At 39.8% G+C, this 14,532-nt stretch overlaps 1 protein-coding gene across 3 annotated transcripts in view; it reads left to right on the forward strand.

Annotated features, from left to right (window-relative positions):
- CXXC4 (CXXC finger protein 4) overlaps positions 1–14,532 on the forward strand; it is a 448,834-nt gene that overhangs the window by 414,673 nt on the left and 19,629 nt on the right. The window contains exons 1-3 of one of the 3 annotated variants that reach the window (XM_064384047.1): positions 5,610–5,916; positions 6,035–6,110; positions 8,594–9,924. In XM_064384047.1, the coding sequence (XP_064240117.1) occupies positions 8,851–9,924 (1,074 nt within the window). In that variant the 5' untranslated portion in view covers positions 5,610–5,916; positions 6,035–6,110; positions 8,594–8,850. Of the gene's footprint in view, positions 1–5,609; positions 5,917–6,034; positions 6,111–8,593; positions 9,925–14,532 lie in introns of those variants that run through there. The other 2 variants (XM_064384049.1, XM_064384048.1) reach the window with 2 other exon arrangements.

The raw sequence follows: 14,532 nt of genomic DNA on the forward strand, positions 1-14,532 counted from the left end.
CCACATTCTGGATTGCTGTCAGGAGAACACAGATTACTGGCACACTAAGCACTGTGGACAAAGTGTTTCCTGGTTAGCTCTTAACTACAAGTTTCACCACAGGATTTCCACACTTTCTATTACTTTACCATTACTTATCTATTTGAAGAGATTTATCTTTCCAGAAGGCGCACAGGTAGTTCTATGATTAAGGTGAATTTTCCTTGGACAAAGGCCAGCATGGGATGCTTTGGTACTGCTAGGCAGAGGAAAAGAGAGACCCCAAAGAACAGCTTGGGGCCCATATTACAAATCTGTGTTTGGATCTGTTTGTGTGTGGAAGCTATTTATCATCACTTGGTGTTTTGTACCAAAAGTGACCCATTGTTTCCTTCATGAGTAAATACTTTGAAAAAATATGGAATGTTATTGTTTGTATTTTCTAATAATTCAATGAACAAAGGATACCAAATATTCATGGGAAAGTACAAGGAAAATTATAGCTAATAAAAATCAAGCTATATCAGTGAGTCTATGGAAGAAAAGACATTCTTCTGGAGTCTTCCCTTTCTAGCCTACCGTAGAAAGTTTGGATTGCTGTGTTTGGGATAGCCCTTTGCATGGAGCATCAGAGCTGTAGTTTTACAGAAATGATAATTTATATGATGAGAAAACATATCATGAGTAAATTAAAATTGGGCTAGACCAAATCTGATCTTGCAAAGAACAATTCTAAAACTTAATGCCCAAAATAATACTTGGTACACATTTGTCTAGTGTCCAAACTGTATATAAAAATATGTGTGGTACTTGATTAGCTTAGTTGATTTGAATATGGTGTTAATGAGGCCATCGTAATGGGTTTAACCCTGTGAACTCATTATTTTCATTATCCTCAATTGTCACAGTCTTTGTCCTGAACAGTGGCCAGCCATTCCAAAAGTGCCTTCTGGTAGTCGTTAGAAAGACAAGGTAAGAGAGTAAAGATAGCTGGATAAACAGCTCAAAGCACACGACCCACGGTGTTGGCAGGTTAAAAGTACCAGCTTTGAATATGAAGGTCAGCATTGTGATAACGATGTATCAATATTTAATTAGAAGTAAAAGAAAACAACAGGTGTGCAGAATATTGATTTTTAAGCAGTAGTTTCATCAAATCCAAATTGCTAAGTCACCAAGACAACTTCAGAAAACATTCTTAAGGGATTTAAAAATATTATTTCATTATACTATAATATTTTTGTATGTGCAAAGATTTATTTTATGGAAATAATAGTACTTCATTTTAGCTCACAGTTCATTATTAATTAAAGATTTTCTCCCCATCTGGTCATAAGGCAAATGAAGTTTTCTGAGCAAAGTGGATCTGCTAGAATAGCAGGCTCTTGGAAGGAATAATAGCAGATTAGATTCAAAAGATGGAACCAGTTGGAGAACGGCTCCATAAAATTCATTTTATGAATGTTTCACTTTTATTTTCTAGGCAATGGGGAATTTACTTCCATACATTTCATGTGTACTACTTTATTTCAATATGCATGACTCAGAAGGTTTGGAACCTGCCATGTGGTAGGCATAGTAGGTATGGGATGTGATGCAAAGCTGAATAAGACACAATTCCCAATGTCAACCAACTCAAATTCTGGTAAAGGAGCCAAGTAAACAAAAATCCTAGGTAGGCTTTTGGCCAGTCAAAATAGTTAAAGAAATTATTCCCTATTTGTTTTAAGGGAATATTTCTTCTATAAAGGATGTGATTATTTACTGTATCCAGAGTAAATTACTATGGAAAAAGAAGTAGTCCTCAGAGCCCATGAATATGAGTTGAGATGTGAGTCCTTGGATATTAGGTAAGAAAGCGTCACACCCCTTATCTGATCTGCACATTGTATATTTTCTTATGATTAATAGTGAACATCTCATTAGTGGAAGGTTAAAAATTATCCCTTGGTTTTGAAAACAGCAGCAGACAAGCTTCAGGTCCCCAAGATTTATCTCTGTTAGTTTATTTTTTATTTATGCTATTTCCTTTGAATGTATTACTTCTGCTTTCTTTACTCTTCAGTAAATTCTTGTTTGAACAGTCTAACCTTGTCCTGGCTATCCTACAGGTATTTAAGAAAACTTAGTTCTTTCACAGTTGTCAAACTTTCCCTAAAGTCATTAAGACTGCTTTCAGTGGTAATTAGTAACATAACTTCCAGGGAGCAGAGGAATTTCAAGGTCAGATTCAGTGCTGTGTGGTCTACTTAATCTCTTCATCAGATTATTCTCCTTCTGTGTTACTCTTTGTGGAAGACAGCCAGCTGTCTCTCAAAATTGTTTCTCTACCCCACAGTAATAAATCTGCATCTTCGAGGTGGCTGCCCAGTAATCTTTGCAGCTAGCTGTGGCATGTAAAGAGTTGTTGACAATTGCATGTGAGCTACAGTGCTATGTTCCACCTCAAGACCAAGACCTTTAAGATGCCATCATAGCTCCTCCATGTTCTTGTGCCAGCTTGACAAAGTTGATGAGGAGTCCACTGGGGATGCAAAAGTCCCAAGACAAAAGGAATCTTAATCTATGGAGCACTCATAGAGAAGCATGGTCTCTGATCTGAAATTCCCACCCTGGGCTGTTACACGAGAAAACACATACTTCTGTGGTTTTTGCACTGACAAATTTTGAGGTCTATTTGTTTTAACAGAATGTGCTACCTTTTTGGAGATTCTGGATAATGATGACGATATTCGTCGTCATTATGATGGAAAGTAGCAGTACTTTAAAAATATTTCAGAGCAGAAAAAAGAATCATGCAAAGTGGGGATACTTTTTTTCATGTGATGCTCAAGTTGGGATTTTAAAAAAATTCCCATCAGGATATCTAAGAAAACTTTGAACTCCTTCCTAGTTCAGATTTTAAAAAATCATAAAGCAGGGTAAAGGCACAAACCACTTTCAGGTAATTGGAAGCTGTAATGGACATTTTGCAGAGGAACCAACCTCACTTTTTGGTACATCATAGAGAACTGTGGACTTAAAGACAGTTAGCAAAGACCTGAGTGTTCTCAGCAATTATTATCAAAACCCTGATATATCATTTTAAAGAAGACAAACATAGACTAGTGTGAGACATGGTTCATATATGTGTGTACACTAGTATAAAAAAATAGATATGAGATAGATCCAAAAAAGATTTCCCCTAATCACATTTGGCTAAGGCTGCAATCAATTCCCTGGTGGAAAGGCAACAGAATGCTATATCAGAGCCATGAGGTATATTGTTTATAATTTATTTTATAAATTCAATTGATGCCATATCAACTAGGGGCCTACAATCATAATTAAATCTGAGGATTTAGTATCCAGAGAAGGTTTATTGATTAATTATTAATAGTGAGACTAGGGTAGAGGTTATAAACATAAGGCTTTGGAATAGACCAGATTGGGTACAAATTTCAAACTTGTTACATACTGACTTTATGACCTAATCTAGGTAACCAAATTTCTCTGGGCCTCAATTTCCTTGTTTGTAAAATGGAAATAATAGGCACTTCACAGAATTATTGCAAGGATAAAAAAGAATATCTGCAAATTACTTAGTGCAGGATCTGACACTAATGGGTCACTAATAGGGGCTATTATTATTAATTATTAAGACCAAGTGTTCCGTAGTTTTACTTTATCAGCCAGAAAGTAAAATTCATTGGAATTTTGAGCATATTTTCTCTCAAGTGTTTAAGATTTCATTTTGAAAGTGAGCTTGAAGAGTCCCAAAAAGGAAAGCATGAGAAAAGGAATTTCCAAAAAGGAAAATTTCTAGAAAAGAAAATTTGGCAAAAGAAAGTATGATGTCTTTATTTGATTAAAAACATTGCTTATTTATAAACTACAAAATTTCCAACATTGGACTGATATTTTAAATATTGTGAAAAGATGTTTAAGAATCTATCATTTTCCAGCATGTTTTCACTCATTAAAAAGTGACTGAATTTTCCTGATAAATTTCCTATGAAGCTTAGCTAAAACAAAAAAATCAAACGTAAAATTCCTTTTTTTGCTTTTACAAGGCATTAGAACAAGTATAAAAGTATCTTATTAACTTGAATAATTATTAACCATCCAGTTATTTTCTCTATAAATGTGAAATAACCAGTAATAATCAAACTTAGCCTATGGTTTAAAAAATTACAAAACATATACATTAATCAATGAGTCACAAAATACAGCTGTTTCCTATTGCAGTAGTAGCCCACTCTTGAAATAGCACCTTCATTTAGGCATACACACACCACAGTTTTAAACGTGGTATCAACAATTTATCCTCCATAGTTGGAAATATTTTGATACGGTGAAAGTCGATCTTTTGAAAATTCAAATATAAAATGTTTTAAAATGGTTTTTCAGCATTTTTTCTTATCAAAGAGAGAAAACATATTTTCCTCGATTCTTTGAAAATATAATATTGCATACTCATCATTTAAATAATCTGATTTTATTTCCTACTCTATAACTTACCATTAGCCACTGGTTTTCTCTTAGAAAAAAAAGTGTTTAAAAGGATGCATAATTCTATAACCTATTTTTATAACTTTTCCACTAGAGTATGCTTTAATAGTAGGATAGCATGTGTCCACGAATATCTCATTCTATTTGAGGCAGCAGTGAAGAGGTTAATTTACAGCTGCATTTATGAACGAGTTTTATTTATATTTGACCTGAGGTAAAATATTTATGTTTCAATTCATAAACTGTGTTTTCCCAAGTGGCAAGAAGTGAAATGTTAATCATATACTAGTATAAAACAGACTGAAATATCAAAGTTTTTGTTTAAGCAAAGTTTGAAATTAAAAATAGGGCAGTGAGTTAAAAATTTGATTTAATCTTTGGAACTACCAGATGGAATAGTAAAAGAGGGGGCTGGGAGGAGAGGGAGAAGAGAAGAGTGGAAGAGGGACAGAGATCGAGATGGATTTTCAGATTGGCCAAGCTTCAAATCACCGATTTTTTACATTCTGGCATAATAGTATTTCAAGGGTCTGAAAAACCCCACTGGTCCGTTTTCCCTTACTTTAAAGATCTAAATAGTAATCTTTTTTTAAGTCTTCCTGGGTACACCAGGAAATTTATTTAAAACCATGCCGTTGGGTACGAACTAAGAGCATTCTTCAAACAAACATGACCTTTTCTCTCTTTCTTATATTGCTCTTCTCAACCCAGCCAGAAATCCCAGACAAGTTTATTCACACACACACACACACACACACACACCCCACACGCAGAGTGGCGGAAACGCCCTCTTTCCATCCCTTCCAAACAATTATCTCCGAGAGCAAAGAAAATAATCAACAGCCCTGTGTGCTGGGCTGAGCCGGAGAGCCGGGCGCGAGGAGGGAGGGCGATCCGCAGGCGAGCAGGGAAACGTGGCTCCTCCGCCGAGGAGAGGATTTGTGAAAAGGAGCGCTGGCCCGCGTGCGCCTCTCGTTCCCCGTGTAATTTGCAGCCAATCATCAGTAGGTGTCCACGTCCCTGCGTCCTCCTCACCTCGGCGCCCATCGCCCCCACCCCGCGCCCCCGCCCCCAGCCTCCACACCTCCTCCCTCGCCTTTCTCTCGCGCTCCCCTCCCCCAGCAACCGCACACACGCACACACACAAACAGAGAGAGAAGGGGGGGAGGGTGAGAGAGAGGGAGGGAGAGAGAGAGGAGAGAGAGAGAGAGAGAGAGAGAGAGGAGAGACTCCCCGGCTCCCTCCCTCCCTCGCACACAGCGACTGGAGACGGACGGAGAGCAACGCGCTGGGAGAGGAGAGACCACCGACAACAGCCCCGCGCTCTCACACATACACTCACACTCGACTCTTTCCTCTCCCCCCACCTCCTCCTCCTTCCACCCCCACCACTAACACCATCTCCTCCTCCTTCTCTCTGCAACAAGAAAAAAAAGCCATTTACAGGTATTTTTTTTGATCCGCATATTTATTTATCCCCCCTCCCCAACAGTTTGTTTACAAGTATTAAAGTTGTAATTGGGAGCTGCCAAGACACATCTGGATTTGTGTTTCTTTGTGTTAGGGGGTGATGTGCAACTAATTAAAGGCAGACTGGCAGCGTCTGCAAATTCTAAGGCTCCCCAAATAAAAAGAGACTGGTAAGTGATTGTTCTTTCTCTTTCTCTGGCTTTTTTTCCTCTTAAATGTTTGCTGTCCGTTGGGATTGTGAAAGTAGATTATTAATGCTGGACTCCAGCAAGGAAAAGCGTCGCTGTATTAATTTATTAATTAATCTGCACCCGCCCCTCCTCCTGAATGTTAAATATGACCTTTGATCTCTATGTCTCTGGTAGACCAGACATACAGTATTAGGCATGTACAGTCACATTGTTTAAAGGCAAAACAGGATCATGAAGTATGGATCTCTGATTTAGCTATGGAATAGAACTATAGTTATTTGTGTGTGTTTTATTTTGTTTTTTAATAAAATCCAAACAATAGCTGTGGCTTAGGTACCTTTTTCATGGTCCAGAGATGCATTGATTAAACAATAATGACCTGGATACTGGGCATAATCATTTTCTACAGTTTCTGGTGGTATTAAACCTTGAGGTAGGAAGGGGGGAGGTGATGGCAATCAGACAAGCAAGGAAAGCTTGTGTTTGGAAACACCACTCTAAGACTCTAAAAAAGGGACATTAAATTATTTCTTTATTTGGAACAAGGTCAAAAGACTAAAACGTTGAAAATTTTCCCTCCACTCAACGTGATGATATCTAATGCATGGTTGACATAACTAGTTTTTACTGAGTAGCAGTTATTATGGTCTTGCAGTTACAATGTGATTCGAAGAAACTGAAGCTATATGCATATTCTTTCTGGTTCTTCCCCCACCCCTTCCAAGCGTCAAGAATATTTAGCCAAGAGCATTTTGGGGCACCCTTTGTGTTGCCCTCAGACCTCAGAAGGGAGCAGTTTTCCCTAATGCGAAACCACAGAGGTGGTTCCTGAGTGATTAGGGACTTGCTGTGATGGAAAGATGCCTGCAAGCTTCTAATCCAGCCTGGGGTGAGGTTCCTTATCTTGATTTACTTTGCCTATTAGGGATTTGTTTACATAAACCCCTCTTTTTAGAGCACCTCATCAGTAGGTCTTGAAGTTTTTGCACTTGGAGTTTGGGCATAAATGGTTCATTAATCTAATTATAAGCATAATTACTATAATTGATAACCATTTTGAACTCTGAATATTTGAGACTGAGACTAGTGGGCCTCATGTAGAATTCCCTGAACTCTACATTCTAGACCAATCTATGGGCTTCAAAAGATGTCACAAAAAGAGATTCTGGCCAAAAAATCTGGAAACAAAGAAACTGGTTTTTTAGGTGAATATACACTTTATGTCTTTGCTTTACTTCTTAAAAGGCTGTGATGTACTTCTCCCTCTGTAATAAACAACTAAAATACCTCTCCTTAAAGCATAATAATGGCCTGTAAGCAAGGAGATGAATGCAAATACCCAGTTAACATTAAACTTTCCTCTTAAAAAGAGCAAAATGAAAAAAAAAAAAAACATTTTACTGGTTATTTTTCTCTGGCAAACAACACCTTAAGGGCTTTTCCCCCCTTTTTACTCAATGTAAAAATCAGTGCTTGTGAGAGATCCTTTTCAAGAAGTCCCATGCTTTCCTCTTGTCTTGGGAATAGACTGCAATCTCCATTAAGAATGATTAGGAATATTCTTACAGAGGCTGCAGGCACTTGGTTTAAAACCTGAGACTGGTTTGTGTGTGTGTGTGTGTATATATATATATATATATATATATATATATATATATATAATTATCTGGTTTAACTTATATTCTACCTTAAAAAAAAAAAGTAGAACACTGTCCTCTTACCCCCACCAAGCCCCACCACCAAATGGCTTGTACAATTGAGACCTGTCCTTGGTCCATTGAATTAAGACCCTAACAGAGCCAGCTGTGCTGGGATTCAAACTAATGACCGCAGACACAGAAGGACACTGTGGCAGCTGGTAGTTCTTTTTTCCCTGCCTCTTTAGTTCAGATTGTATGTGGGCAGTCTCTTAGCTCTCAGTTGTATTGTGTTTGCTTACAGTTTATACTCGGATGTATTGTAGACTTTCTCAGTACTTCATTTGCTAATTTCTTGTTCATTTTCCTCATAGGGCCATTGCTGTTTTCTACTTTACAGCATTTGCATGCCCAGGCAGCACTTGTTCACACGTTTCATAATGTTTAAATGCCCTCTGCTTATAGGTAGTATCGCCCTCCCACCCATGATTTGCATGTCTTTAGCACTCCAATTGCCCTTTTCCGTAGGCGTTTGTCACCCCCGTCTTCCCTCTTTCCCTGGGTATCCTGGCTATTAATACATTTTCTCAGGAGGGTTATAAGAATAGGGGGGAGGAGCTGTGGTTTGCTGTGGGGAGGGAGGGAGCGGGGGTTGGGAGCGTTGGGGGGGATGGGCGGGGGGGGGTCACGTCTTGATTATTCTTATGCAAACGACCTGACGGCAGAATGTGGGAGCTTTCGGTGTCGGCGGTGGGTTAGTGAGGGAGGCTGTTTATTTAATCTTTTTCCTCGTGCAGCTCGTTGGAATGACTTTCTTTATTTTAGTTGTAACAGTTGGAGGATAATGCAAAGGAAGACGCTGCCTGGGAATTCACCGTCTGTGGAAATGAGCCCCCGAGAGGAATAAAGCAGCCCTCACCTTGCTCTCCCCACCTGAACCCACTTTCCCCTCCCGCCTCGGCCCCCACCCCAACACCACCATCACTCCCTTCCCTCCCCCCCACCTTTCCCCCTTTTCCACCCAGGTGTCGGACCAGGCGGTCCCCACTTCCACCCTGCACCCCTTCTTCCCCCCCTGCACCATGAACACCAATGTCTGCGTGGAGCCGGGGCCGAGCCCGGAGGCCCCGGGCTTGCCCAAGGAAAGCCACTTGCCCGAGGGGGCTCTGAACAGCCTTGTGGATTACAACTCGGAAATGGAGCGCTACCGCTCCTTCGCCACCTCCTTCTACAAGACCAACGGGGGCGCCTTCCCACAGGCTGCCAAGATCGCGCGCATCACCACCCCCATCTTCCCCAGCAGCGCCGCCGCCGCCGCGGCCGCCGCGCGCATCGGCATGTCCCCCTGGAACTGCGACAACGCGGCCACCGCCGCCGCCGCCACCGCCATGCTCTGGGGCAGCGGCGGGGGCGGGGGCGGCGGCGGGGGCGGCGGCGGGGGCGGGGGCGGCGGCGGGGGCGGCGGGGGCGGCAGGAAATCCTCCTCCGCCGCCGCCTCCTCCTCCGCCTCCTCCTCCTCCTCGGCGATCCTCCCCGCCGGCGCTGGCGGCGCTGGCGGCGGCGGCGGCGGCGGCGGCGGCGGCGGCGGCGGCAGCAGGACCAGCATGCACCACCGAAACGACTCCCAGAGGCTGGGGAAAGCTGGCTGCCCGCCAGAGCCGTCGTTGCAAATGGCAAATACTAATTTCCTCTCCACCTTATCCCCTGAACACTGCAGACCTTTGGCGGGGGAATGCATGAACAAGCTCAAATGCGGCGCTGCTGAAGCAGAGATAATGAATCTCCCCGAGCGCGTGGGGACTTTTTCCGCTATCCCGGCTTTAGGGGGCATCTCATTACCTCCAGGGGTCATCGTCATGACAGCCCTTCACTCCCCCGCAGCAGCCTCAGCAGCCGTCACAGACAGTGCGTTTCAAATTGCCAATCTGGCAGACTGCCCGCAGAATCATTCCTCCTCCTCCTCGTCCTCCTCGGGGGGAGCTGGCGGAGCCAACCCAGCCAAGAAGAAGAGGAAAAGGTGTGGGGTGTGCGTGCCCTGCAAGAGGCTCATCAACTGTGGCGTCTGCAGCAGTTGCAGGAACCGCAAAACGGGACACCAGATCTGCAAATTTAGAAAATGTGAAGAGCTAAAGAAAAAACCTGGCACTTCACTAGAGGTCAGAGGAGATGATTTCTTGTTTCCCAGTCTCCCCCCTTCCCTCCTTACTCCCTCTCCCCTTCAGGGATTCTTGTCTGGCTTCAAGATGCAGTACCCCATCTCTGAAGCTTCATTCAGGTGGTAAGAGTTGTAGGTGGTTTGCGAAAGGCTTGGCCTCTCCACCACCCGCCCCAGCTGCACTTCACGTGACACCGCCCTTCTGGTAGAGAGGGTCCCCTCCTTTTTATCTGTGGGGGAAACATCATGTAATTGGTTTGAAGAATCAGAACTTTCACAGTCAGTGTGCTCAATGTTTTCCCTTGGTGGTTTAAAATGCCCCCTCCTCTGTAGTAAAGGGTGGGGCATCTTTCCCCAAAGGACTGGACACATCACATCCTATACAAGTTTATTGGCTAAGTTAGTGGCCCAGTTATAACAGTGAGGACACAGTTTGTGGCACACAAGCCTGTTCTCATTAAAACAGAACAACAACAAACCACACAACAGTATTCATTGAAGCTGAAACACCTGGATCCAAAAGGGGATTTCCTACCCCTTTCTATAATAGTTTTTCTCCTAATCAAGGGAGAATGCTTCCTATTGTATTTTCTGCAGATCTGATACTTTTGGAGAAAGCTGAAACAGTGTAGAAAGCAAATTTCCACCTGCAAATTTTAAAGAGATGTGACTTAGAATAAAGGGATACAATTAGTTAATTTCAGGAAGATGACGGTGATTTTGTTTAAAAATTATTTTATGTAGTTTCAGAATGAGTAATTTATAAAACTCAGTTACAAAAGAAGTATTTCCCTTGGGCTCTCCACTGGACAGAGTAACCATTTTGTGGTTGCAAAGTTGGTCTATACATCAAGCACAGTTTTGGTTGATACCTTATATGGTCAATAATAATTTCTTTTACCTATATGTCCTTAAAACAGATATTGTACAGATGATCACTAAAGTTGTTAAGTGAGTTTATTAATTATGCTAAATACAGAGATTGATAGGTTTGATAAAAATTTTATATTGTGTCCTGATCAAAACAAGGGGAAAAATGAAAAAATCACAGGTAAATGGTTTTGGTGGCATATTAAGCAAAGAAATGTGGACAAGTAATTATAGTTAGTCCCCTGATAAAATTTACAGTGTAGATAATTAGATGTTCATATATGCATGAGACTGCAGGTGGTGGATTTAACATTTGGGAACTTTCTGTGGGGTGAATTGCAGGATGAGAGTGGCTCTCATAAGTTATCATCTGAGGGGTATCTCTACATTCTTTTAAAAATTGTTAGTACTGCTTAGAGGAGTTTTCTTTATGAACTGGGAAGCAGTCTTGAAAATAATAAAGAGGAAGGTTAAAGATCTTGGGGACAGGTTTGAACACAGAGAAGATACAGTTTTTTGTTTTGCTTTTTTGTTCTTTTAAAAAACCTTTGATTGTGTAAATCAAACTGGATAGCACTCTGGGGTTCTAAAAACATCAGAATTATGTTGATGTCATTATTGAGTATGATCAGTTTCATCAAAATATCGCATTCATTCTTCTTTATAAGATAAATTGTCTCTTTTTGGAAAGTTTAACTTTACTCCTAAATGGTTTATTATATTTTTTTTTCCACAGCTTTCCTTGAGCAAAGATAATAGCAACTATAATGCAGGTCCATGTATTTTCTTAGGTGGCAAAAAATAGCTTTTGAATCTTCTTTCTGGATTAATTTATTAAAACTTCTCTAGGTCTCTAAGGACTATGGGAAATTAAAATTCAGTTCATATTGAAATTCTCTATTAATTTCCAATTGATAAGGACAACATGGCTTTCATTTTTCCTCTTGAAATGCAGAATCTAGAATTACAAATCTGGTTCTGCTCTTAGGCCTCATCCTTAGCTAGACTCCTGGCACTACCTGCATCCCAATTTAGGGTGTGTAGTAACTGAATAATTCTGATTTAGTAAATCATTACCTTGGAGGAGTGTGATGTGAGTACCAGTAGGTTTTCTGCACAAGTTTCTATGCTGATATGACTTTTTTTCTTTTGGTAATTTTAATACAAGCTTGTTGTGATATTTAAATTTCTCAGGCATTTTGATAACAAAATCCCATAAAATTACATTCTCTTCTTTTAAAAAATTTTCATGCATAAAAATTCTGTTAATCTTCACAAGGTGAGATATGGATAGGAGAGAAAGGTGAGTTTTTTTTCCTTTGAACTTTTAAGGTGATCTTCTAACTTCAGACCCCTTCTATCAGAGCATGGGTTGCGCTTCGAGGCTAATATTATTAGCGGAAGGCTGTTTGGCTAAATGAAAGAAAAAGTTTTTTAAAATTGTCTAAAATTCTACCTAGATCATTAAAAAAGACAATGCCATCATGACTGCCTTAAACCCATGTGCAAACACACAGTTATGGTTGTAGGAAACCAGCTGGGCACATGTCAGCATGACAGGGCTTACATGACTGACCCAAAGCTGAAACAGGAATTGCAGGGAGGTGAAAAGTACCCCCCGCTGACCTGGTTTCTCTCTTTAATTTCGTCCATCCTCATCCGAGAAAATGTTTTAGCGATTTGATGGGTTCCTGGCTGAGGGTAGTGATCTGGGGACTCATTGTGGATATCACCTATGGTTTCTTATGTAAATTCCATAGCTAGTATTTGTGGGCTTTGAATTATGGTTGTCAATTAACATCCGGTTCATAATCATAACATATATATTCTTATTGATCACTTCAAGCCTCATGTGCCATTCTTCTCTTTGACTTGTTCTCATCTCAAAGACTGAAGGCATAGTCAGATTTTTTTTTCAGAGTGAGAAAACTGAAATGCAGACAGACTCACCTGGTTGTGTTGGGACTCTCATCCACATTTTTTTCAAAACCTCCTCTCTAGTGTTCCTTTTAAAACTGCCTTACTGATTTGTATTTTTCTGCTTAGTCTCACCTTAAAGGCATCTTATGATGCCCTAGAAATGTGTTTATAAAATCCCCCCTTGATCGTATTTGATATGATAGCACACACAAAACATTTAGTTTTTCTGTTATACTATGCTCTGTATATTTGCATAGCCACTGTTCATTAAGTCAATTACTCTGTTTAAAAAAAGAAAAAGCCACTAGTTGTTCAAAGCAGTCATTACAAATGGTGTCTGTCCCTTGTGTGACAAAAACTGTTTTAAAAACTTGTATCCTAAATGAAAAATATTAAGTTCCTGTATGTTTTAATAAATGTGATCATGTAGGAGATCTTTATGATAAGTTACATAAGGCTTTGTCCTTTGCAAAGATAATCTTTTAGTTTTTATATTCACAACAGCTACATTTCTGATACTAAGTTCTAACTTTTAAAAATATCCCAATCTGTTACAACTCAAGGGATAGCATTGTCCCATGGGCAACCCCAGCCTCTTAGTCCCTGAACATTGTTCAGGTGACATGATTGATCTCTGTGGGACAGCATTACAGACCACACAGATCTGGTTACTCTCCCATTAGTTGATTTATGGAATTAGTGAGCAGTGCCTCGGGAGGTTTCCCTGCCCCCACTCTTGGCTCTCTTTGCAGTGAGTTTCATGTCACCACTGAGGCTTTCCTTGAGCTGGAGGAGAAACTAAAGAGGGCAGGTTACAGTGAAGACATTGAGAAACTGGAAAATAAGGAAGAAGGATGGTTCCAATAGTTTTTTCTTTACTTTCTTTTATCTCTTAAAAATCTATCTGCTGAATGTACAGGCCAACAATAATTTTTCCACAAGTTAGGTTGAGCTTTTAAAAGGGTTGGTGGAAAACATTCAAATACTGTCTCAAACTTGATAACTTACTTAGGAAGAGTGTAATAGGGGAGGAAGGACATAGTATATATGCTGTTAAGTTCTAAGAGCCCCAACTATAAATGGCAATTATAAAACTCTGGACAAAGCACTGCCTGTAATGTGTGCAGGAAGATGGCACCTGCCTCCTGAGGAAATTAACTTGTATAAAATAGGTGTGTCACTCAAACTAAGAGCTTTTAGCTAAATAATAAAACAAGTCAATAATTGAACATATACAATTTGTTTGGTGATTTTAAAAATATCTACAGATATTATATAAATGTTTCATGTCTTCGGTGGAAACATCCACCAGTTTTTCTTTTATGTCATAGTTTATAAAAATGAGTTTTCAATTTTTTGTCTCAAGAAAAAGAAACTTGCCAGCAGAAAAATATATATTTTTATTTTAATCAAAAAATGCAAATATATAATTGAGTATAAAAGTGAAAGAGGAAATTTTTCAAAACCAAATGATAGTATGTTAACATTAGAATGTAGCATATAAATAATGTAGGAAAAAGCACCTCAGTTTTATAAATAATAAGGAAAAGGCTTAGAAAATTTTGTCTTTGGCCAAAGCCACAAAATAAATTTGTGGCCAAGGCATCAAACTGCAATACAAGTTCAATAAGATTATTTTTCCATCACTAAATTTAATACAAGGGAGTTAAAGTTGTTTTTTATGTACTTCAAAATATCATGTTGTATGCACAGTAAACACATGCAATTTTAACTGTCAGTTCACAAACTTACAAAGCATACATTTTTAATACTTCCTAAATGAAAACAGTAGTCTCACCCATCCAAACAACATGTATAT

This window comes from Aotus nancymaae, unplaced genomic scaffold (assembly GCF_030222135.1).
Source record: "Aotus nancymaae isolate 86718 unplaced genomic scaffold, 86718_ANA_hifiasm-v0.15.2.pri h1tg000033l, whole genome shotgun sequence".
NCBI lineage: Eukaryota > Metazoa > Chordata > Mammalia > Primates > Aotidae > Aotus > Aotus nancymaae.